Genomic DNA, 27,029 nt, shown 5'->3' on the forward strand with positions numbered 1-27,029 from the left:
TCCAGAGGACCCAGGTTTAACTCTCAGCACCCACACATGGCTCACAATTGTCTGTAATTCTAGTTTCAGGAAAATCTGATGGCCTCTTCTGTCCTGTGTGGGTACCAGGTATGCACACGGTACACAGACATATGTGAAGGAAAACACCCATATAAAATAAAAAAAATAATATTTGCTTCACTTCTCATGAACTTGAACTCAAAACTATAAGAATAGAAACCAATGTTTTTAACAGACAGGGATTTGCAGGGAAGTTAATTCTTAGACAGGAAGTAGATACATATAAATGAACACACACACACCAACTGCTGAATGTCTATGAGGAAGAGAAGATCAGGAGTGTGTGTTAAGCAGGTAAACATCTCTATGTTATTTCTGTCTCTTCACCCTTTCTCAAAAATTCCTAGGAGGATTTCAAAATGTAACCTATAGAAAAATAAATGGTGTGGCCAGGTCTGAGGATGAATCTGTAGCCCCAACAACTAGATGGAAGCATGAAGATCATTATATCCACAAGTTCTTAGGACAGCCTAAGAAAGATAGCAAAATTCCATTTCAAATAAAGACAAGAAGCATAAAAACCAGGTATGAACCTGCAAATTATCCAGTAGGTAAAGGCACTTGATGCCAAGTCTGATGACCTGAGTTTGGTTTCTGGAGCCTGCATGGTGGAGAGAACTGGTGCCATGCATATGCCATTGCACACTGCACACCGACCCCCACACAAGCAGAAACAAATACATAGTTAAAGGAGAAGTCAGGTGTGGGGACACATGCCTACATCTCCACATGGAGGCACATGGGCAGGAGGCAGCAGCAAATGCCAGCCTGGCCAGGCCAGACTGAAAAATGCTGTTTCCACTATTCCCAAAGTGTAGAAACAAATGCAAATGAATGCACTCAACAATGCTTTTTTTGGGGGGGTGGGGTGGGGTCGAGACAGGGTTTCTCTGTGGCTTTGGAGGCTGTCCTGGAACTAGCTCTTGTAGATCAGGCTGGTCCCGAACTCACAGAGATCCACCTGCCTCTGCCTCCTGAGTCCTGGGACTAAAGGTGTGCACCACTGCCTGGCTAAACAATGTTTTAAAACACTTGTTAAATGGGTTCCTACTCTGTTTTAGAAGTGAAATCTGACAGAACAGCCAGAAGAAAACCTTTTATTGCTAATTCCCAAGTATACGCTATGTCCTAGAACTACATCCAAATTACTACATACTACAGCTATCAAAAACTCTGGATTATAGAGCTTTTGAAAAGGATACAATGTGTGCTAAGTTATGAAGAGTAGAGTAGAAACACACCTTAAAGGATCCACAACATTCAAGCAGGAAAGCAGAGCTGGCTGTCAGCTGGCTCAGCATATGAGCCCTTTCATTAGCATTTGGGACATGCACCATGCTGTTTAATCTTTATGCTCAGCTTGGTTGGGTTTAGAGTCACCTACAAGTCTCACCCGGGACAGTCTGTGAGGTTATTTTCAGAGAAGTTTAATGGAGGATTAAAGCCCACCTTGAATATGAACTGAACCAATCCATGACCCAGAGTCCCAAACTGAATTAAAAAAAGCAAGACACAATAGGGATCAAAGTTCATTTTTTTCTTCCTGACTGTGAACATAATATAACCCACAGCCACAAACTTCCACCACCATGCCTCCCTGCCATGAAGGACAATATCCTCAAACGGTGGCCAAAAGAAGCCCTTCCTCCCTTACGTTGCCCCTGTCAGTTTTTTTTTTTTTTTTTTTTTTGCTCAGAACAATAAGATCAGTAACTCCAACACCCAAGCCCCAGAAAACTCACCTCAAATTGAAACACTTTTGGTTTGCTCTTTTCCTGGACCTAGCACATTATACTCAGGGTTTCAAGTGGCAGCCAGTGCTACACAGCCTGGACAGAGGCATTTTCTATTAGACATAACTTTGTACCTGAAAATCCAAATCAATTACATCGCATTTGAAACTGGCCATCCTGAAGACTCAAGTTCTAGCCCTACAATTCAACTCCTGAAAGTTGTTCTCCCATCTCCACATACACAGTAGCACATACATGCCTGCAAACACACTAAATAAAACATTTTAAAGAGAAACTGGGCAGGGATTAAAATATACCATAATTTAATAAGTGAAGGAAATCAAGCCTTGAATGGAATCCTAATTACAAATCAAAGTTGCTCTGGAAACAACATTAAAACAAAAGTTAAAAAAAAAAAATCAGCCTACAGTAAGGAGTGGTGGCCCCAAATCTATAATCCTAGCAGTAATAGAGGCAGAGGCAAGCAGATCTTAGTGAGTTAGTTCTAGGTCAGCCAGAGCTACACAAGGAGACCCTGTCTCAAAAAACATCAACACAACAAAATCAGTGTAAACTCAGGCTATTATATTCTCTTTCTCCCCGCCCCCTCTCTCTTTCTCCCTTTTGTTCTTGACAGGGTTTCTTTGTGTAACAGCACAAGCTATCATGGAACTAGCTCTACAGACCAGGCTGGCTTCGAACTCAAAGAGATCAACTACCTCTGCCTTCCGAGTGCTGAGATTAAAGGCGCATGTTACCACTGCCCAGTTATTTTCTCTTAAATAACAATCACATAAGACAATAATATAAGACCTTCATTAGAATCCAAAGTGGATTTTCTTATGTCTTGGGTTCAAGTGTATAGGAGAAATACATTTGTTGTATGGCAGGATGTGGTGGTCTGAATGAGAATGGCCCCCAAGGCTTATGTTTGAATGTTTGGTCCCCAGTTGATAGAACTGTTGAAGAAGGAATAGGAGGTATGCCTTTGTTGGTGGAGGTGTGTTACTCGGGGTGAGCTTTGAGGTTTCAAAAGCCCACACCCAGATCAGTCTCTCTCTCCCTACCTGCTGCTTATGGATGAGGATGTAAAGCTCTTGGCCACTACTCCAGTGCTGTGCCTGTCTGTTCCTGCCATGATGATCATAGACTAACCCTCTAAAACTGTAAGCAAGCCCTGAATTAAATGCTTTCTTTTATAAGCCATGGGACAGTAACTCTTTATAAGTAATGGGACAGTAACTAAGACACAGAATAATATATTTAATATGTAGCTGGAGTATATTGTTTTAGAATTCTGATCACTGGTCCCTACTGAACACTGAACTTTTGGAAGAGTTAGCATTTCTTTCTTTCCTTTCCTTTTCTTTTTTTTTTTTTTGTGGGGGGGCGGTATTCAAGACAAGGTTTCACAGTATAGTCCTGGCTGTCCTGAAGCTCACTCTCTAGAACAGGCTGGCCTTGAATTCACAGAGATCAGCCTAACTCTGCCTCCCCAGTGCTGGGATTAAAAGCAACACCATATCCAGAAAATTAGCTTTCTTTAAGTTCCATATTGCCAGAACTGGTACACTGTCACTGTTCATTTAAAAAAAGAAGCATTGCTTACATGGCAACCTATAAACAAAAATGTGAAAATTTGGACAAAATTGTATTTTAAAGGTAATTTCAGTTAGATATTTACTGCTATTCTTCAGCTACCACATCCGGATGGGCTCTAGAATTCCCAAGGGAACAGCAAAATCAGAAGATGCTCAAGTTACTCAAATGGCTTAATATTTGCATTTTACCTACACACACCCTCCTGTATATTGAAATCATCTCCATAGTATTTATAAAATCTATTATATATGATATGTAAATAATTACTGTAATATTTAGTAAATAATTACAAATACCTATTGACACAGATATACTGCTTTTCAATGGATAAAGGAGGAATATACATTTTTAAATTAATCAACTAACTAATTATTTTATGTGTATGAGTTTTCTGCCTGGATGCATGTCTGCACTTCAAGTGCCTACCTGGAGTCCACACAGACCATGCATTGGATCCCATGGGACTGGAATTACAGATAGTTCTGAGCAGTCCCTTGGGCGCTGGGAACTAAACCCAGGTCCTCTAGAAGATCAGCAACTGTTGAACCATCTTTCCAGCCTTGAGGAAGACTATATGTATTTTTTGTAATTTAAAATTTTTAATTTTAAAAAGCTGTAAGTTCAACAATAAGGAAACTATCAAGCAAACTATGACATATCCAAAATTGGACATATTAAGGCAGGCAAACATATTCTCAAGAATTCCTTGATAATTTGCAATTTTTCTTGAGATAAAATATGAGATTAAATATTCATGGTTCCACACCAGAGAAACAGCATGCTTTCAACCTGATATATGTATTTATAGTTTTAAAGATACAGTTATTTGTCTATTTTTGAAGTGTCTCAAACTGCAATACAACTTTGAGTAAGAAGTGAAAGAAAGGAAAGAAATCCTCAGGATTCCAGCATCACAGCACAATCTCCTACAACTGGCTCCTCGAGGCTTTCACCCAAGAGTTCTATTTCCTTTTGCAACACATACACTGATTTTTGTAGAAGCAGCTTAGGTTAGCCTTCTAGATCAAGAAGCCAGGCCTACATGACACATACAGGAAAGAGACCATGCCTCTTCCCATGGCAGACTGACACTGGAGGCCAGAGATAGAATCTTCACTACTCATCAGTTAGTGATTTTTAAAAAATTACCTAAGCTTTGATTTCTTGCATTAATTGAGGGAATATGTAAATTTTAAAATAGCTTCTCTAAAGATGACCATTTGGCTATGACATCAGATGAGGCCCTGGAGGAGCAGGTGTCTCACATCCCAGGAAAGCACAGCCCCGTAAGGTCCCTCACCTGTGACACTGTGATGCTGCATTTCTTGGCCAGCTCCTCTTTGGCTTCTTCACTGGGGTAGGGGTTGCTGAGGTGTGAGTAAAAATACTCATTCAAGATTTCTGTGGCCTGTTTACTGAAGTTCCGCCTTTTCCGTCTATGACAAAAACAGGGAGGAAAAAGTAAGTCACAACTATCAGTGATGACCAAAGGAATAATTCTTTAAGACCATATAAGAGATTGGGCTTCTAATTCATCGGCATAAGAGCTTATGCAAGACTCTGTGCAGTCTCTGAAGCATGGCCCAGGCTTGTCTAGCTACAGTGTCACTCAGAAAATAACAAAAATATGAAGCACAATTCACCTCATTCTTTATTCAATACCTAATGTGAGCCTGGCGGTAGTGGCACCTGCCTTTAATCCCAGCACTCAGGAGGCAGAGGCAGGTGGATCTCTGTGAGTTCCAGGACAGCCTGGTTTACAGAGGAAGTTCCATGGCTATACAGACAAATCCTGTCTCAAAAAAAAAAAAAAGACTTCATATGTTCTAGGTTTTAAATGAAAACACATGGGGAATGAAACAGACATGTTTTAGAGAACTTACAGGCACCTGGAGATCAGGAAGAGGGTAGAAAAGACATTAAATAAGAAATCAGCTGGACAGTGGTGGTGCACACCTTTAATCCCAGCACTCAGGAGGCAGAGGCAGGCGGATCTCTGAGTTTGAGGCCAGCCTGGTCTACAAAGTGAGTTCCAGGACAGTCAGGGCTATATAGGCTCAACCTATCTCAAACATCAACCCAATAAAGAACACAAAAATAGGTAGGTTTGCATCACAGTGAGCATACAAAGTAACATGAAGAAAAAGTGTGAGGTGAAATGACAATGTGTAACAGGGACACAGACATATGTTAAAGACCCAGGAATCTCAATCTGAGATCTGGAAATGGGTAGGAATTAGGCAAAGAGCAGAGGCAAACAGGAGTGGGCAGAGGAAAGCAATTTGAGATGGAAAAGAATTTAGTCTAATGGGCTAGAAGAAGCTGCTACAGCTCAAAAAGTTAGGGGACTTGGGAGACTGCCTGGAAGAGGAGGGGCCAGATAACAGAGGGTGTGGACCTCACAAGCTGTCCTAGGCTTCAGTCTAAGTGCAACAGGAAGCTGTTGAGATTTTAAGTTTTCCTATTTCTTAAGAAGTTATTTTTACATTTGTTTATTTAATGTGTGTGTACTCACAGATGCATGCGTATGTATGATGTATGTGTGGAGGTACACATGTGGCACTCAGAGGACAACTTGTAGGAGTTGGTTCTTTCCTTCCACCATGTAGGTTCCAGGACTCGAACTCAAGACTGTCAAGCTTGGTATCAAGAAAACCCACTGAGCTCTTATCATTTGTCTCACTTTTCTCCCTCCCTCCCTTCTTTTTTATTATTTATTTATTTATTTATTTTCTTTTTATTGAGACAGAGTTTCTTTGCACAGTGCTGGCTGTCCTGGAACTTGCTCTATAGACCAGGTTAGCCTTGAACTCAGAGATTTCCCCTACCTCTGCCTCCCAAATGCTAGAATTAAAGGTGGCTCCACCCACCTCTACCACCACCCCCAGCTTCCACTTTCCATATCTTTTTGTTTTGCTTGTTTTTTGAGACAGGGTCTCACTATGTAGCCTTGGCTGTCCCAGAACATGCTATTTAGACCAGGCTGGCTTTGAACTCATAGAGATCTGCCTGCTTTTGCCTCCTGAGTGTTGAGATTATAGGCTTGCACCACAGTTTTCATGTTTTTAAAGGTCACTCTGACACTAAGAACAGTTGGGAGAGGGCACAAAAGGAAATGCAGAGACTACTGAAGATTTGGCTTCTCTGGTTAAGCTGGAGGTTATGGTAAGCTGGAAATGGTAAGGGCCACAGAAATAAGATTCATGAGCCTCTTAGAAGGTAGATGCAGCAAGAACTGATGGGGCAGTGCTAGAGTGAGATGGGGAGAGAAGAGAGGGAAAAATACACACCAAGAAGGATTTGTGATATTTTCCATTTAAGCAACCGCCTGGACTTTGGTAGAAGCCCCTCACAAAGGAAAGAGAAAAGCAGCACATTTTGCTGTTTTAGCTGGATGGGTGTGGGTGGGGCAAATATCAGAAAACCAAATATTTATTTACAACATATTTTGGGTAGCAAAAACGTTGCTTATATTTGGTGGTTATTATTTCTGTTTTGAAGAATTCCTGCCTGAAAATGAACATCTGTCAGATTTCACTTTAGATTAGCTATTCTGTGACTGGAAAACTCCTTCCCCAGATAATTCTCTCAAATCATCTTAATGACTTTCTCAACTGTGATATCCTACACTCCAAAAAGTGGGTGAGAGGTGTGATCAGCTGGTGACCTATGTATACTAACATGGCAGTTAGGTACAACCCAGCAGGCACAGCACTCACAGTGTCTTAACTCTATGGAAGCAGTGACAGCCCTCTTAGATACCAAACTGTCTACTCTAACCTTTCCCACACACCCAGTTTGGCCATTCCACTCAATTCTATTGCATGGTTACAACATGAAATCCAGAGACATGGCCAGGGTCAAAGAGAATAAATGACAGGCAGGCATTGGTTTGGGCAATGGGAAAATGTAAAGGGAGGAATGAGAAGAAAATTTCTAGGAAGTAAAGTTGGACTCAGATTTTGTCCTGGGGAAGTTTTGTCAAACAATCATAAAAACATCAGAGAACAAATTAATGGCAGCACACACTGAGCTTCATATGAGTTACAGCATGGGCACAGCAGTCACACACTTCAGGTTTGTCTAATGAACATGGTCTTCTGGAAAGGCACACGGAGCTAGGGATGGCCTGTATGGGTAGGCATGCAGGCCTGGAACACATGCTTGGCTTCCTAGCAGAGGGCTCAATCCCAGCCCACCCTCACAAAGGACTGAAACATGGGGTCTGCATTTACTGGAAGGCACACAGAGGATGGCTCTGTGCTTTCTTATTCTTTAGGAAAACCTCCTATAGAAAATGCCTAATAAGCATATGCCCTGTGTTTCACTCCCCCAGGGTGCCACACTCTAAGTCTGTGCCCCAGAACAGTGTGCACTGCATATCAGTCCCAGGGCTGTGTGTATCCCAGCACCACCACTGGGGTTGGGGTTAGGGAGCAGGTACAGAGAGTGGCACTCTCTCTCCCAGCTGCCCCTCTCTCATTCTAGGGCTGCTCATTCAAGGTCATAATTCACTTATTATTTGTGGAAGAAAAGGAAATCACTAGTGTATACAGTTATAAATGCAATTATGTAAAAAACAAACACACATGCAGTCAAGAACAGGAAAGCAACCACAGGGAAGAACAAAAAGTGTATTAGTCAAATCCAGGAAGATGTGTGTTTTAAATATCTAGTGTTTTAATAAAATGCTCAAATTTGAGAAAAAATTTAACATTTGTTTTCTGATGCCATCTCGAAAACTCTGACTTCTGCTGTGAAAAGTGTTAATAAAGATAATCATTCACATGACCAAAATACTTTGAAATTCTCAAAATAATAATAAAAATATTATTAAATCAAACAAACAAAAACTGGTGGGTGGGGCTGGAGATTGCTCAGCAGTTAACAGTGCTCATTGCTGGTACAGAGGACACAGGTTCAGTTCCCAGCATCTATCAGGCTCAGAATCATATATATACTACACACACACACACACACACACACACACAGCACGAGTGCAAACACATAGAATCATTTTTAAAATGAAAATATATACCCACATACACAAAACCACTTTTGGACATGAACATATATGCATAATAAAAAATAAAAATTTTAAATCTCCCATTTCAAAATTTAAGGTTGCAAGAACTTTACTCTGCTAATGAAAGTGAGCTTTTATTACAATTTAAAAAGTACCCTTTTTTTGAAAATAGGAGCACAAGTCACAGTCATCTGTGGAAAAAAGTATGCCATGTATTCAAATATAATTGTGTAGTATTTTTTCCTTGATATATTTCTAATGAAATATTTTTAAAATATCCATAAAATAAAAAGTTGGCACTCATACTTGATGTCATTTTGACCTTCAATGACTCTGTGGCCTGGTTGTGTGTTGGGGGGAGGCATGAAAAACTGCAAGACAGAGGAGTAAAAAGTATCCCATTCTGAGAAGTAACCCATGGAAGACCATTCTAAGGTCAAAAGATCAAGTACATAATACCTTCTTCATAGTGTCTCCTCTGACTTATCATCCTATTACAGTCACTGGATCATCCAATAGGACACTATTTGATAGTGTATGTGATACCTGCTTATTATCTGTCTCCTGAAATAAAATGCAAGCTAAACTGGTACAAACACTTGCTAGCCTGGTTAACTGCCCCATAGCACAAGTGAGTAACTAAAGAAAGAAGAAGGGAAGGGTTGGGGAGCAAGCTATAATGCAAACTAGTGAAAATAATTAAAATGCTAATACATAAACTAAGGGCCTGGGTATGGTGGTGAACACCTTTAATCCCAGCATTGGAAGACAGAGGCAGGCAGATCTCTGTTTGAGTCCAATCTACAAAAAGTTTCAGGCAACAAGGGCTACACAGTGAGACCTTGTCTCAAAATAACAATAAAACCAAACAAATGAAAAAACAGAAGGGAATACATTAAAACATTTGCAAGGCTTTTTTTTTTTTTTTTAGAATAAAATTATGAATGCCCTCTACCTTGTAGTTTATGCATTTTCTAGACTTTCTACAATGGACCTTGGTATTTTATACCTAGAAACAATAGTAAACCTCAAAACAGTCAAGGGTGGTGACACCAGCTGGAATCCCAGTTCCTCTTGAGTCTGAGGCAGAACAATTGGGAGACTGAGACTATCTCAAAGTAACAACTGTCAATGGGGCTGAGAGTGTAGCTCATTGGTACAAAGCTTGCCTGTCATGTGCAACAGCCTGTGTTCCATCCTCAGCATAAAACAAACAAAAAAATCCAAAACAGAAAATCTTCACAACAGCTTAGAACAGTCCGCACACAGAGAGCCTTAACCACCATCAGGAAGTGCTTATGTGAGTTAACCAGCAATGACAAACTGTAGTCTTGTTTTATTTATTTACTTATTTATTTTATCTGTCTTTTGGTACTAGGATAAAACTCAGAGCATTATGCATGCTAAGATTTACAGTGTACTGTACCTTCAAACCCAACAGGCTACCATAGTTTTAAGCAAAGCATGGGGCAGTGGTACTGAGGGTAAGGGTTGATGAGACTGGGCTGTGGGGAGTGAGCCTGGGAACAGAGCGGTGGGGGGGGGGGTGGCCTCTTGGGAAAAGGTTTTATGCTAGCTTAGTTACAAAAGGATGAACAGGAACCAGTAGACCAAGAAAGAGGAAAGCAAAAAGGCAGTATGAGAGACACCAAAAGAAGACTGAGAATCCTGGTGAACAGTTCAGCAGGATCAGGGGATACAAAATTTTGCTTAATTAGGAAAACATCATATAGTTAGGTGGAAAATTATCTCCTGCTTGAATCTTAGACAGGTTTGACATACAAATGGTCACCCTCTTAGTTTTCTAGCTGAAACACTGCCTCACATACCTTTGATAGTACTGTTAGATTTAGATGAAAAGGATGGCTTCTGTCAGAATCCAAGGGGAGAAGAAAACATGATAAAACAGAAATTCCTTTCCAAAGCTGGACAGACCCCTGCTTGAGAAATGTCCCAGAGGTATCTTCACAGCCGGTGTGTACTAAGTCCTTGACAGTTCTTCTGTGTCATTCAGTAGGTCACCAAACACAATTAACTACCACATACAATGCATTACCTCACTCTACAGAGGGACACAAGCAGACTTTCTCACTCGGCCTTATAGAGACTGGTGTTTTATGGTAATAAGACCAATCAAATAGGGCTGTTTCTCATGAGTATCACCATGTCCAAGTGTTTTCAGACAGTATACACAAGTAAGGTAAATATTAAATTCTTAGAGGGACTGGAGAGACAGCTCAGCAGTTGGGTGTACTTGATGCTCTTGCAAAGTACCTGGCTACAGTTCCCAGCACCCACATGGTGGCTCACAACTGTACCCAACTCCACTTCCAGGACCTGATGCCCTCTTCTGACCATCATGAGCTCCTGCACACATTGATGAATAGACACAGACCGTCAGGCAAAACACCCATATACAGAAAATAAAAATAATCATTAAAAAAGTGTTAAAAAACAAACCTTTATTAAAGCAGAGTTTTCCTTAAAAGCTTTTGGTGTTGGAATGGAAAGGATGTAATTAGTCCCTAAAGCCTCTAGCAACAGCACTAAGCTGACTAATTTCCAGAGTCACTCAATTGGAAGCTACCCCTGTTACATTTCCAAGACGAGAAAAGGTTGTCTGACACATGGCTACCACGAGGAGGATCACCTGTCTACTCACAGAAAAGAGCTCATAGTCAAAGTGAAGAAGAATCTAAGATCAACCAGCCAGTTCCTCTGAAAACATATAAGGAGTGAAGGGGGAAAGTCATGCAGAAGACTCATGGCCTCACATACCTGGCATCAAGGAACCTTGACCTTAAAATCATAACTGCTTCACACGTGCTTTGCTTGAGCTGCATCTGAATGGAACTAAATTTCCGATGGATGATGCCCACCATCCTTTCAATCTCTTTCGGGGAAATGGGACGCGTTCTACTCTGTTCTCGGAGAAGGTTCATCACATGGGTTGTGAATTCATTACATGCCTGTAACAGGAAAAAAAAAAAAAACACTCCTTAGGAAACTGAAACTTTGTATTACCACACCCAGACATTCACCCATCTAATTCCCACCTCTTTAGCAATAGCCAGCATCACTAGCAGTGAGTAGGGAGAGTGTGAACGAAGCAGCTGAGGAAGTAGTGGTGGCATAGCTAAAACATCAGATTTCTGAAATGGAATGGCCAGCCATGCAAAGGGCCAGACCAGACCCTAACTGCCCTTCCCATCTGGCCCTGCTCCATGTCCAAATGATGTTTCCCATTGGAATGTACTGGCTGCTATCTCCTACCAAATGCATGCTTATGGCTAATACTAAATGCCTCCTATTTTCTCTAGGGTGTTGTGTTTACTCAACAAATATTTACTGTAGGATCATGAAGTTAAAACTCTTCGAGAGCTGCCAGGGACACAGAAATGAGCACGAGCTGGCCTTCAGAGATGAGATAGAATAGTTCTTGTCACATAAAGAAACCAGTGTGAAGGCTTATGGGAAGATGGTGATGAGTGTTCATTAATTGCAGAGGAGGAGGACCACCCAGAAGCTTCATGGTAGAAGTGATGCTTGTGCTCTAGAGAACAGGAAGGACTTTTGCAGATGAAGACAGAGATCAGAAGAGCACAGGTAGAAAGGACTAGCAATGCAGTGTGTGTGGAGTTCAGAGGCATGATGGCAGAGAACAGGAGGACTAACAGACTCTGATCTCAATGAGCACACAAGCCTGTACACCAAGCATCCTAATAACAACAGGTCAGTTATCCACAGAGCAGACCGCATGGAACAAAAGCTGCCAGTGGAAAGCATCTCAGTTCTTCAGGGGAGAGGCAGAAAGAGACCAGGAATACAAATTGAGTCTGGAACATTTTATCTAGCAATCCTCAGACACCATCTCTTTCAGTTCCCTACATTGTAGTATATCTACAATGTTATGCAAATAGGCCTACACTGCAATCTAGTATTCCTGGTAAATAAACAGTGTTGTACCCTCAATAAAAAAAAAAGCATCTTCTATCTTAAGGACACAGGAAAAACACATTTTAAAGCTGTGATAATGTCCACCACCCTTCACACCACCCATTGGAACAATGTTTTTTTCTAATTGCTCACTGAAGAACTAACCATGCACTTATTTAAGCTTTGCTACATACTTTCTAAGTGTTGCTCACCATTCATTTGAAGTTTTTTTTCAAATGTTTTAAATTGTGAGGACTTCTTTTGTGTGTGTGTGTGTGTGTGATTAGTGGCCCAAGTTATAAGACTCTTCAGAGTGAAGTTGTACAATATGCATTGTAGACATCCAGTAAATACCTACAGGTTGGTAGACTTTTTGTACCACAACTCAAGAGTGAGAGTTAGTCTGGCTAACATTCATAAACCCAGCAGGCTTCACCATAAGCACAGGCATCTAAATTGCAGCCCTGGGAGAGGCTTAGGATAAGATTGTTAGGAACCTCTTGAAACTCACATGCAAGCTGCTCACTTGTGTATTTCTGAGGAGAAGATTCTGTAGGTTTGGTCTGCTTTCTTTTTAGAATCAAAGATAGTCTATAAGTTTTAAAAGGCCAGTAATTAATCAGTTATTCAAGACAGCAAAATATTAAGGAATTCTGTAGATTAAAAGTAGTTCTTAGGCTGGGCGTGGTAGTGTATGCCTTTAATCTCAGCATTCAGGAGGCAGAGGCAGAGGTAGAAGCAGATAGATCTTCATGAGTTTGAGGTAGCTTAGACTACAAAACTAAAAAGAAAACAGAAGGTTTTCTATCTTAAAACCTTTAAAAAGTAAATTTAAGATTTCCCCATTATACTATCAATCTGAATAGTATAATATATATATATATATACATATATATATTATATTTGTGTGTGTGTGTGTGTGTGTGTGTGTGTGTGTGTGTGTGTACTTTCCTTAAGGGGATGCTTATATCATTTCCAAATTGTGTAATATGACAACCTCAGCTTCTAGTTTTCTCATAAGTAAAATGAAAAATGTTGAACTATCTCTCACAGGATTAACAAATTCTATAGTTCCACAGAATGTTAACAGATAGTCCAAAGGTACAGTATGTTTGGAAACTGATGAGCTAACTGAGGCTGTGAAATATATTTTTGCAGGGCTCCTAGGTGTTTCTATGCCAACATATGCACACTAAATCCCTAAGGACAATTTTTCTAACTTGACTCATATTTGACCACATGACCTCATATCTCTGGAGCAGTGCTTCCCAATAAAATATACAGTGAGGTATGTAAGTTTTTTTTTTTATTCTCTATGAGCCAACATTTAAGAAATTGGGTAAAATTAATTTTAATGATGTATCTTATTCAAACAATTCAGGAATAACATTTCAATACATAATAAATGCTTTAAAACTGTCACTGAGATAGTTCATATCCTTTTTTGTACTCTTTCAAATCCAGTGTATATTTTTACATCTCAATTCAGACTACTTTAACTTGACATACTTCACTAGCTACCTGTGGCTAATGGCTCCTGGCTGTTGCATGGGACAGCACAGCACTAGAACATTTTGTGAACCGATATGCTTGGTAATCCTTAAAATAGTTAGGCAGACATATAGACAGACAGACAACAAACAAGCATCACAACCACACTCACATAAACACATAGGCCAGTCTCATTCAGGAACATTCTTGGTGAAGATTGCAGACTGTCCATCTTATTACATCTCAGCCCTTGAGCATGTCTTTAATACTCTGTGTGACAAAGGGGAATCACACAGAAAGCTCTTCTCCTACATATCAAAGGGTAACTGGCTCAAGAAAGCTATGATTAAATTCATAGTTTAGTCACTTTCCCCCAGAATGCTATTTTTATATGAAAAGAAAACTGATAAATTATTATTTGGAGTTGACTATTTGGCAGATGTTTTCTCAAAAAATGAACCAAGTGAGTCGGTCCATCATGTAGATGGTATACAGCTGGCAGGATTTGTACCAATTATAAAATTTTACTTTTCAAATGGAAATTTGGATTTCTGAAAACTTGTGACCTTAATAGTTTCCCTGGAGACTTTCTGATATTCAGTGTTGACATTAGGGAGTCTATTTTCATAGATAATGATGTGCATTATTACACACACAACATATCCTTAATCCAGTGAGTTAATACTTCCAAAATGATCAATACACTATACTACATAAGCATGCATAGTATATGGGGAAGAAATCTATTCAAAGCACAAGTTAGATTAATGACTTCCCAAGGAACAGAATACAACACATTCACTCACACAGTTTCAGATTACCACCTGGCAACTCTCTGTTATAACTGTAACTTGTCATGTTTCAATGTATAAAAGAGGACATCTACAATTATCTGAAAAGGATATTGATATCTAGCCATCTCTCCTCTTTTCCAATGTGGAAACCCAGAAATCCCTTGTAAACCTCAACTGCAAGAGATTGATCATGGAAGTGGAATTAAGAATAAAGCTCACTTCTATCATGCCTAACATTAGTGTCTGAAAGAAGGTAGCATATTAGCAATGTTCTTCTCACAAAGGTTTGAAGGGGTTTTTTTTGTTAGCTTTTTGTTTTTGTTTTTGTTTATTATTATTATTATTATTATTATTAGTATTATTATTATTTTGTGGGGGGGGAGGGGGGTCGTCTCACTATGTCTTCCTGGAAATTTCTATGTAAGCCTGGCTGGCCTCAAACATACAGAGATCACGCATGTGCCTCTGCCTTCCAAACACTGGGATTAAAGCTATATGTCACTACACCCAGCTGAAGGTATTTTTAAAAATAAAGTTGAAAAAGTTAGGCTAACCTGTAATAGCTTACTATTATTTTTTAAGTGATTAATGAACATTCTGAGTTTTGTAGCTTTAATTTCTATTATGATAAATATTGAAAGACTATACCGAGCAAAAGTCCTCAGGGGGTGGGGGGGTTCTTCAAAAGTGTTGAGTTTAAGCCCTACAAATGCAAACTGTGAGAACTGTGTGGCTGGAGTACAAAAGTAGTTCTAACTTTTTCACTGCACATTGAAATTCCTGTAAGCCTACTTGTACATTATGGTTATACCCATGGCAGGGCATATGCCACTGTAGGTAATCAAGACATCATGTGAACAATTCTTAAGAGAGGAGCTCTCTTTGTTTTTGTCTGATTTTTACCCTCTCCAGATGGGTGTTTTCTCTGTGATTCCTAACAAGCATCCAGAAGTTCACAGAGAAAAAGAAAAAGGTTTAAAGAAAAGTTTTTGCATTTAAAAACTCAAAATTTCCTAAAACATTTGCTGAATGTTTCACAACTTATTAAACGAAGCCATCTATGAATGAAATGCTGATGAGCAATTTGGCACTAGCCCAGCACTCACAGAGCTGAGAGCTTTTCTTTAAGTCAGTAGTTCATACGTGATTAATTAGAACATCTCATTTACGTGGTATGTACTTTAACTCATTACTCTAAGTAAAATTTGTTAAGTAGTTACATTTAGATAATTAAAATCTGGGTATACCCTTAAGAAAGATGCATGCACTTTAGACAAAGTGGTATTTTTTGCCTATACTACTGAAAGTAAATTACAGACTCATTTTCATCATCATCTGTACTGGTTTTAGAGGAAAGCACAGTAGTGCCTCATCATCTACTCTTCAAAAGGTGTACTTGCATAAAAACATACAACAGAGTAGATGCTCAAATGATTCCAGAGCTGTTTGGAAGGGCCATCCAAATAGATGCTGGCAGCAGATGCTGTCCACACTGCAGGATGTTCACAGATCTCCCTGTACCCAAGACTACATGACTACATAATACTACTACATAATATAAACCATTTTCACCATCTGTTTTTCCACGTGGAATTATCAATTAAAAACTTTCTAGTAAATATTCTTACATAAATGCAAATTTACTTTGGCTAACTGGAATATTTAGGAAAAGGAGTTTTGACTTCTTGAACTTTCTGATGAGAATATTGGCAGAAATCCCTTTCCTTCTCAATCCAACTACTAAAAATTAGGATGACTGCATTTTAAAAATACACTATACTAATACAATTTACCTAAATCATGGAAAGCTTCATCTGATAAGACATTTTAACAAATTCTTATTATAAGCCCCTTTCTTCACCATTTACTCCTTTTTCTTTAGAAAACACAAACTAGCTAATAATCCAGGATTTAAAATTTTATGTTCTAGTAATGTTCTGGTGATATTTTTTGACTAGTAAAACTGTCTCCTTGAAATTAAAATACATTTGAAATATTTATATACAAAACTAAAGTTTTCAGTGTTGCTAAAAAAATTTGTGATGGTGCTTTTTCCAGTTGAAACTCAAGACTTTTAACACACATAATTGAAAATGAAATTGTGAAATCAGAGGACAAGTGCAAATGTTAAAGAAAGTTTTTAAATGGTTTGGTGATTCTTTCTAAAAACTGAATCAGTCTTTGCAACTATCTCAATAAGGTGATTATTGGCAACAGTTTCCTCATTCTAAAGCCCACTTTTGATGGAAAGAATAACTCTTTTTAAGGTAGATGCCCATTCAGATGTGATGTTGCATGCTTATAGTCCCAGCTACTTTCAAGCCTAAAGCAGAAGATTCACTGAACCCAGGAATTTGAGCCCAGCCTCAGCAACATAGTGAGACCTCATTTCAGACAAACAGTACTTGACCTTAAAATCTAACTTTAACTATTCAGTTTCTAGATGTTTTGATGACCTCATATAAACTTTCTCTAGTGTTATAGATTTTCATATTCATTGAATGCTTATTAAATATACAAATTCTCATTTAAGGATAAAAGTTAACATTTAAAGATCTTGTATAAGCCAACTGGAATGAGATCAATATACAGCCAACCAACCAATAACTTAGAGAAAAAGAGGGAAATATGCAAATATTCCTTCCAAGCAAGAAAATCCTTTACAGTGGGTAAAACCTGGCTGTATATGCTGGCACATGACTATAATCCCAGATGCTCAGAAGGTAAGAGGCCCACAAGTTCAAGACCAGCCTGGGTAACTCAGAAAGACCCTGTCTTGATATAAAGTAAAAGGGGCTGGAGTAGAACACTTGCTCAGCACACCTGAGACCTTAAAGACACTTCCCATGAAGTGGTGGGTGAAAAGAGCCTTGCTAAGGAGACTGAAATAGGAAAATTATACATTAGTGTCCTTTGTTTATCTGCTTAACTATTATGAAAGGCAAAATGGAATTAGACATTTGTTGTAACAAGGCAATAAATCAACACCTTTTTTGCCACTACCACAGACTGAACCTAGGACCACATACATACTGAAGAGTTCTTTCAGTATGAGATACACCCCCCAATGGTAACATGATCATTTTTTACCTGATAAAATAAAATCCCTTTACAAGCAAAGGGTGATTTTTGTCAGCAAAATTTAAGTATATAATGTAGGGACACTCCATAACCACAAACATGGTCTTTATTGTGGCTTAAATTCTTCCATCCTCCATTCCCCAGGAATCTCCAAAAAGTTCAGTAATTCTTTGTAGTCTCTTGCAAATGCCAAATGGTACCTGGATTTGAGCACAGAGTTCAGGTCTGGTTCTAGTGTTTTAGTGGATTTGGGATGAATTCAAAGAGCAGCTTTCCAGATGCTTAAGAAGGGCTGGGAACCTTAAAATACTTTTGCCTTAAGCAAAAATGTATTTCAGTATAATTATAGTAGATAGCTTACAATGTGTCATCTCTATTACAGCAGCTGTAAATTACAACATGAATTGCCTGTATACAGCATTTCTTCTGCTACAAGCAGAGTGGGAGAACTGCATTGATCATGATATATGTTTTCCTTTTCAACTGAGGACAACACTGAGGTCAGATCTCATTTGCAAAAACCAGTGTGTCCATTCCCTTTTGATAACAAGGTAGAGAAACCAAGAAAGCACAGCTCAACCAAGAGCTTCAGTTCTTAAAAACAAGACTCATTAGCACCAGGGCTTAAGTTCATTCAGAATTCATCTATTCTAACAGCTAGGCCTCTAGCCATAGGAACATTGGAAAATACAGTAAAGGCATTTTCCAAGATTTGTAGCTAATCAAGAAGATGGAGGTTTGTCTCTCAAGCAGAAGAAAGCAATAAACTCAAGATGAAGTATGAAGGTGCTTGCTGGAAGCTCTGGGAAACTATCATATTCCAGCTAGGTGTCAGAGCAGCAAGACCACAGGAGAATGGTATTGTTTCCTACTGGGTAGTGGTAACATTTAAATACCTCACTATGCCCATCCAACATTTAACATCTCAAAAACATTTATAAGTGAAGTTGGATGATTATCTCTAAAATCATCAAATCTCCCAGTCTATGAAATAGAGATGGATGATCAAAGAACATTTTCCGGAGGGAAAGAACAGAAGTCTAAAGACAATCCTTCCCTAATAGGTAAAACTGAGCCTTGCAGCTTAGATGTGATTTTGCTCCTGCTGCAGCACTAGACTGCTCACTGTGAGTATGGCTGCGCTTTAAACTTGCCAGGTTCTTTAATTTACTGCAGTGGTGATGTTTGTTAATTTTATGGCAATCTAAATCTGAACAGGCTTCAGATACATTTTCATTACAGCTTCATTGCAAAACACAGCAGAGTAAATACCGCTTAAGATTCTGATGTGGTTTATTTCTTTGAGACTCACAGAATCTCCCAACAAAGCCTCTGCCTTGACATATACAGTCTTCCTACTTCCTGATAAATGTTCTGTCACTCAGCATCCCCATGATCACTTTTAAGGTGGAAATATATTTTTTGGAAGTCTTTAAGACAGTTGCTTTCATCTGTTTCTGTTTCAAACACAAACCAACATGGGCCAATCTGAGGATGCCTGAGTATGATAGCATGCATTATTTTCCAGTTCTGTGTATGAAGCAATAAAACTAAATAGACAAGGATGGCAGATGATCAGAACCTGATTTGATTCCTGATTCTTACACTAGTATGTGACACTGGACAATCACCTCATTTAGAGAATGGAAATGCAATACTATCTATTTTAGAAATGTCACTCCTTGCCCTCACTCAGCTATCTTTAACTATTCAAGTAATCAAAGCCCTTTGTTCTTGTGTCTAAACAGAGGAAAATTTCTTCCTGTAGAACAGCACTGACAAAAACACAGCTCTAAAGCTGTCCAAAGACAACTCAAGAGGTCAAACACCAATACATCATCTGTAAACAACTGGGAGCTTATGAAGTGTGTAAAGTAGAACTCAGCTGTATCTACCATCACTTCATCACAATCTGCCCACAGTGCTGCAGAGATTCCACATTTCTATACATGTCCTTTTGAACATGTTAAGAAACAGGAAGAAAACATGCATTAAAGTATCTATGAAGCCACTAACTATATCCAGAAATATGGTCCATTATAACATTTAAATTTGTTATTTCTCAATTTTATATTTAATTCAAATATGATCAATTACTTTATGTAGAACTTATATATAGTATGCATTTTTAAGGCAAAACACACACACACACACACACACACACACACACACACACACACACACACACACCCTAGTGAGATGATCCTGGTAGTAGCTGAGACTGAAGCCACTGATGTCTCATGGGAAATTTTTAGGGCATTTCTAAGATAAGAAGGCTTGAGTCCTTGCCTTCTGCTGATGGCAGCTTCATCCAACTTCTAACAGGGCCATCTGATGAAGCAGTAAATCTGGTATGAAGAAAGAGTACTGTGACAGAGGACAGTCAGGAACAACCAGTACAATGTGACAATTTGGTCCCCAATATGCCAGTTTCTATGCAAGGTGACTAATGGTAGTTGCCTGGTAAATATGCATAGACCTATTTAACATAAAGTTATGAAATTAGGATTATACTACAAACTAGAACCATTTTCTACTGTTTATGCTCAGGGCAACCTTTCAACTGTGACTTATTTTGTTTATTCTCAATTATTCATGTCAAATCAGAAAGCTGTATTTTTTTGGTACACATACACAATTTTTTCAAAGTTCTTGTCCGAACATTCTCTAGCAAAATTTATCCTTGCAAATGAAACATAGTTTTGAATACCAGAAAGTTTTGCCCCAAATTAGAAAATTTTATAATATTAATTTGCACTTCATTTTAACATGCATTGTATCTTTCTACTCTTCCTCAGAACACTCACCTCTGGGATAAAGATGTTCAATGCCATCATTCTCAGAATGTAAGAAAAGACAGGGTAAAGGGCCAACATATACAATGGAAACTATTTAGAGAACTGTGAAAACTCAGTACTAAAACCAAAGAGTGGCTTCCAGAGATCCATGGGGTAGGTAAGAAGGGGGAAAGGGAAAAGAGGGAGAGGGAGGAAGGGAGGGAGGGAGGGAGGGAGGGAGGGAGGGAGGGAGGGAGGGAGGGAGGGAGGGAGGGAGGGAGGGAGGAGTGCAACAAGAACCATTAGGGCAGTGGAAATGTTCTCAGGTGCTATAAGCATAGGCATCTTTCTGAGTGCACAGACTGCATGAGACTAGGACTGCTCCATAACAGAATGTGGACTTGAGGTGCTGATGTGTCAATGCTGGTTCATGAGCTGTAAGTAACAAACAGACCTCTCTGGCAGGTTGTGTTACTAAGTAAGCCATGCATATATGGGAGCAGGGAGCATGGAGACATCTCTGAGATAATATTGCCATGAAACTAAAACTGATCTTAAATTTTTTTTAAGGAAAGGAAAATCACCAGGAACACCCCTCCACCCCCAAAACACATATACATTTCCCACTAAGTGTATGGGCATTATGAATAACTGCTAAAATACAGTATCTATTTTATCAGACTCAACCTAACATCTATTTTTGTGTATGTTCAAAAGTTGACCTAATAGTGAATCTTCTAAAGACCTTTTAAATGAGAATCCATGTTAATGAGAAGTCCTTAATCTAAGTAGAACTATAGCCCTAAATTACTAACTAAAATATGTTAAAATTGATTACCCACATTTTACCATATTATGGTTAATCCAGGAAACACTTATTTCCCTCACATTTTAACTAATAGGGGTTTCTGGAAATCTGGAGTCATTAGGTAATTGATAGCATGCTAGAGTTAAATTGGCAATGTGACTTTCTGCTATTGGCACATAGAACAGTGACACAGCTTAAACTCAAAAGATACCTGAGGCTCAATGAAGTATGGCTAGTAAGATTGCTGAGAAGATTTTTAATTCCTTATTCTTTGTGATCAGGGTTTAGCACACAATGCCTACTCTACCCTATCCTGGAACAGTCACAATTAACCAGGAGTCTCAGCCTCAAATGATCCCAGAAATTCCTTCCACATAGTCGAGCACAATCCATAGAATTAATTCCCAGTAGGGTCTTAGAACTCACAGTGTATGAGATAAAAAAACAAACAAACAAACAAACAAACAAAAAAACTCACTATGCAATGATGCTTCTCTTTTTGTCAGTGGTTAAAGTTTATGAACAAAGTAGTGCCTAGGCTGAATTCTCCATAGCTCTGCATGGCACCAAGTGCAAGGTTGAAGGAAGTGGGAAAGAAGGGCTTACAGGTGTGCTAGTTAGGTACCATGAATGTAAAAACTGGAACAAAGGGATATGAGGGTTAGCTTCATTTCATGGCTCCCACAACACTCTTGGTTTTGTACATCATTTTTACTTATTTTAGTCTGTTAACACCTACCCCTTATGGCCCTTGGAATTGGTTAGTACAGTCTAGTAGAAGAGCAACAGAGGGTTTGTGCAGGACTGAGAGTGGCGGCTGCTGACCTGTTCATATTTCTCCAGTTCTGTGTGATAGATTTGTCTGATCTGGGTCAATTTGGCTCTGTAATCTGAGTGTTCAATAGAGTTATCTGAAGAACCTCCAGAGGCTGCTGCGGCTGCAGCTGCTGCCGCCGATCCCCCACCTTTCTCAGGACCTGAAACCCCTTCTGCCAAAAGCATATTGTCCAGTCTCATTAGCTGGGGGTCGGGAGGGTCTTCCTCCTGGGCTCCTCTGATGCTGAGACCTTCAAGGAAAGAGAAAGACAGAGAGAAGAAGCGAGAGACAGAGGACAAACAGTGTGAGTATTTTGTTTGAGAAAATGATCAAACAACATTAGTGTACTACAATTCATGCTGAGAGCGTCATCGCTCACATTTCATAAACAGGCTTGACTATGAGAACTGCTTTCAAAATACATTTACATGCATCCTAGGACTCTTTCTACACCCCTTCAGAATTTACCCCCAACTTGGACTCTTAGAAAGAGGTAAGTTTGACTTCTTAGAATATTCTAATTATCTGAGCTTCGGATTTAAATGATTTATACATAAAGTAGGAAGGAGGACCTAAGAAGAGAATATTGCAGAGATATAAATAAACTCATCAAAACATGGTTAATCTGTCTCTCTATACAGTTAAAGAAACATAATTTAAAATTCCCATAAAATAATTTTAACCTACAAGCTCTATCCAAAATTAGGAAATAAATAAGACTAGATGGCTTTTCTATCATGCAATCTCAAAAGCAAAATACATTCAATAGGAAGTAATTAGCTAGACTTAAATACATATTAAAAGGGCATTGCTAGGCATGTGCCAGCAAACTGCACAAGGGCACCAAATACAGAGTTTAAAATGTGCCACTGACACAGCAATTGAGTGCTGGGCACAGAAGTCTCAATCTCACTCTGCTTTTATATCAAGAACTTCCAAGTGATGCCAGTCAGCAACCTCTTCTGAGTACAATAGATCACAGCTGACAATTCATAGGTTTAATCAGGTCACACAGGCTTTCTGCCAAGATGTTTTCAGCAACACAGAAGACAAAGTTTTAAAATAATTATTGTGGTATAAAAAGCACTGGAGTCATGACAGCTCAAAAATCAGCATTTTCATTAATGTGTAACACGATATAAACTATCCCAGCCCAATTAACCTCTGTAAATCTGTTCAGAAGCAGGTTCCCTGCTCTAGTTACAAGGCATGGGGAGGGGGAGTTGGCATCTCATATGTTTGCATTTGGATTCTGCCTCTTGTGCCTGTGCCTGTTGTTTATCCACAGCGGCACACACTCTGTGTCTAGTGTAACTTACATGACAGCAACATCTATTAGCTGCCAAGTCCTCAACTGATCACCATCTCTGAGATCTCATATGCTAACCTACATGTACCATCAATTCTTTTACGAAAAGACTTCATCCATAGATGCCCCGAATTACACTGCAGCATGACAGAGCTCTCGGTTGCCTTAGCTCAAATGCACAACTATGATTTCCTCCCCCACAAACATTTTAAAGCTGTCACTTTTGTTTAAAAATAATTTCAACTGAATAATAAAATTAAGTCACCATAATTTAAAAATTACATCAGTTGCCTATTCAGAGACAAATAAGATCTGAAAATTATAACATATGAAAGCAATAAATTCATTTAGGGAAACCAAAAGTTAGATAACTCTTTAAGCTAAATCTCTAGGAACATGTCATTGCTGATGGTGTATTTGCTAGTTACTGGGGGACTAGAAAGAATTGCCTACAAGTGTTCTAGAATTGCTCCATAGAGGCTAAAGTTGGTGGGCTTTTTGTTTTGTTTTTGTTTTTGTTTTGTTTTGTTTTCGAGACAGGGTTTCTCTGTGGCTTTGGAGGCTGTCCTGGAACTAGCTCTTGTGGAACAGGCTGGTCTCGAACTCACAGAGATCCACCTGCCTCTGCCTCCCGAGTGCTGGGTTTAAAGGCGTGCACACCAACGCTCAGCTTAAGTTGGTGTTTTTAATTTAACATCTTTTCTCTCTTCTGATTCTTCTGGTTTACACACCCTGTTCTCCATGCTTTGGTGTGTGTGAGCTCACTGGATGATTTCGTCTTGCACTTCTAGTTCTGTTTCATTTTAAATCAAGTTAGGCTCTTTACACTTTTCCATTGTAAGGTAACTTTTGCTCACTTTTGGGGGAAAGGGGTTGTTTCTCTTCTTCATTTCTAAATAACTGTTCTTCTGAAAAAGGAGGAATTTTTCTTTGTTGATGAGTGAGATGGTTCACTATATTGCCTAAGCTGGCATGACTGACGCCCCCTCCCACCTCTGTGTACCTCTTCCACCAGAGTGTTGGGATTACTTACAGGTGTAAGCCACCATACCTGCCTGCAAACGTGTTTTTTGTTTTGTTTTGCCTGCAAGGTTCTGTAAGGATTATAATTTCCCTTTTGTATTTATTAAGCACACTGATCTTCTTCTCATGGTATGTGGTAAGGTTTTTCAACAGCCAGGCCCAAAATCATTAAACTTGATTTCCCTGCACAAGTGTGGCAGACAGGAGTAAATGCTCAATGACTAAGAAACCAGGGAAATAGACCATGAGAGAAGAAAAGTCATCGGGAACACACAAGGCAAGTGACAGGTACCTGTGGCAGTCTAATAACATTTAATATTGCACCACCCCTGTGCTACTTAGGAGGCTCAGTAGCAGTAGACACTAGAAAAATTATGAGTACATATTTTAATAGCTATAATACTTTTCTTATGATGCCTGTATTGTAAAGCCATAAGTAAATCAACATGTGCTTGCCTCAAGAACAAGAAAAATGTTTTAATGAAATCCTTCTGTATGTACCTTCTAAACTATGTGCATCAAATCCCATGAGAAAAATCCTTTCCTAACAGAAGCTTTATCCTGTGAATGGAAAGGACTGGAGAGCACTGTATAATTAGGCAGCATTGAGAAGGCTGTTTATCAATAATGAAGTCACTTTCAAAACTACAGTTTGAAAGGTAAATATATTTTCTTTATTAAGCAAAGTAATGATTATGGGATGCCTAAATAACAATACTTGATTTCTAAAGTTATTTTCAGTTTGAGTATTTCTACTTATTTCTTTACTTGTGTCATTATTTGATTTCTTACCCTTCCTACCTCTCCATCCTTGTTATCAGGCTCTCTAACCTCCCCAGGGTACACATGGCTTCCAGTCACAGCACCTCACTCCTTTGGGCACCTATGAACATTTTAATGAGACTAGATTTGCAAAGGCCAGAATGATTCAGCCCCAAGGCATTAAAAGGTTCTGGCAACTTCACTGAAACTTGGTGAAACAACAATTTAAAGATTTTAATTCAAAACATGTGTATCTAAAGAGGCTTTTAAAGTTTTACATCACGGCTTTCTGATTATGACAGCATTATTATTTTTTTAGAGGCAAAACAAAACAAAAATCCAAAACTCCGTTTACAGTCTCCTTATAGCTATGACACTCATTTTAGTATCCACAAGATCTAGACAAATCATACAAACACAGGAAAACATTGTTTAACAATGAACTTGGCTTTGTTATAAGCCCACAGTTTTTGCATATCTCTCAGCAAATCCTAATTAGCTGTCTTTCAACACACTGTGCACCTGCCCCACAGATAATGGGAGAGAGCATCTGCATAGACAACTGCATCTGAGGGCAATAAATAAATTACAGGTCAAAATTATTATAAAGCTTTCTCCAAATACACACACACCCTTCACAATACTAAGCTGCAGATGTGAAAAGTACCTACAGCCCACTCAAATGGTATGATTACGGGGCTGTTGCAGTTCAATAATCTGACTGTAATTCAGACATTTTCAACAGCTCATTAAGGGTTCATTAATATATAGGCAAGCTTTTGAATTATAAATAAGCAGATTAGGAATCTGCATTGGCTGGACTGTGCAGTGCTAGCCTCTAGCAGTACAGCACTATCCACAACAAGGATTGAACTGAGAGGAGGAATGCAAATTCAGAGCACTAAGCTTTGTGGCTTTTCTCTATTCAAGGACCAAAGCCACTAGACCATGAGTATCCTCTGTTCATCCAGGACCAAAGAGTGGCTTCGGATCACAGCTACTGCAAATATGTAGTTCACACACTGGGAATCACACTAAGGTCCAGCCCTACAGCATTCCCACCCACATTGTCTATAATGTCGGTGAAACCACTTTTTGTAAAGAGTATGTTATTTGCCAAGAAATGAAACACTATTATGGGAAGTTGGTTTTCTTCCCTAATGAGCACACTACAAAACAAGACTCCTAATTATTCACAAAGCTTGGCCTATGAGATCTCTGTATTTTGTTCTGACACACTTGTTTTTGGTTCATTTAACTACCATGTCACAGATGTGGCTCAGAAGAAAATATTTTATCCGAATCATGTAAACAAAACCAGATCAGCTATCTTCAATAGGACTTAAATTCTTTCGGCTTTAAAACAAGTAGCAATTCCAGCATTCCCAGATGACCTTATCATTTTCCACAGATTTCACTTTGTGTTTGTCATGTAATAAGTAGGACTGTGGTCAGAAGTTATGAACCTAACTAATGACAATATCAATTTCATTTAAGAATTTCAAGACAGCCAGTTTGAGATATCTAGCCAAGATATAAGGATTAATGCTAACACATCTCTTTTTTCTCCCCAAACATGGGAAAAAAATCTCCCTGAAATCTGGAAGCTGTAAAGTATGACATGGAAGAACTAGACACAAAATGATGTCATCAATCAATTATTGTAAGATTCTGTTTGAAACCATTAATAGTTTTTTAATTTGTGAAAACTGTTCTATAATCTGGAAACGTAAAGTAAAGAAAGGCATTGACAATCTTTGAGTACCACTGACCAAAGGAGACTTGGGATTTGAGGGACAGGAGGGGAGAG

The 27,029-nt window shown here is 39.0% G+C and overlaps 1 protein-coding gene across 3 annotated transcripts in view; it reads right to left on the bottom strand.

Annotated features, from left to right (window-relative positions):
- Pbx3 (PBX homeobox 3) overlaps window positions 1–27,029 on the bottom strand; it is a 191,696-nt gene that overhangs the window by 26,189 nt on the left and 138,478 nt on the right. For all 3 annotated transcript variants that reach the window (XM_027423733.2, XM_027423735.2, XM_027423734.2), the window contains exons 3-5: window positions 22,134–22,375; window positions 11,200–11,390; window positions 4,696–4,831 (exon numbers count right to left, since the gene is read on the bottom strand). In XM_027423733.2, the coding sequence (XP_027279534.1) occupies window positions 4,696–4,831; window positions 11,200–11,390; window positions 22,134–22,375 (569 nt within the window). The remainder of the gene's footprint in view (window positions 1–4,695; window positions 4,832–11,199; window positions 11,391–22,133; window positions 22,376–27,029) is intronic.

The sequence above is a fragment of the Cricetulus griseus genome, chromosome 6 (genome assembly GCF_003668045.3).
Source record: "Cricetulus griseus strain 17A/GY chromosome 6, alternate assembly CriGri-PICRH-1.0, whole genome shotgun sequence".
Taxonomy (NCBI): domain Eukaryota; kingdom Metazoa; phylum Chordata; class Mammalia; order Rodentia; family Cricetidae; genus Cricetulus; species Cricetulus griseus.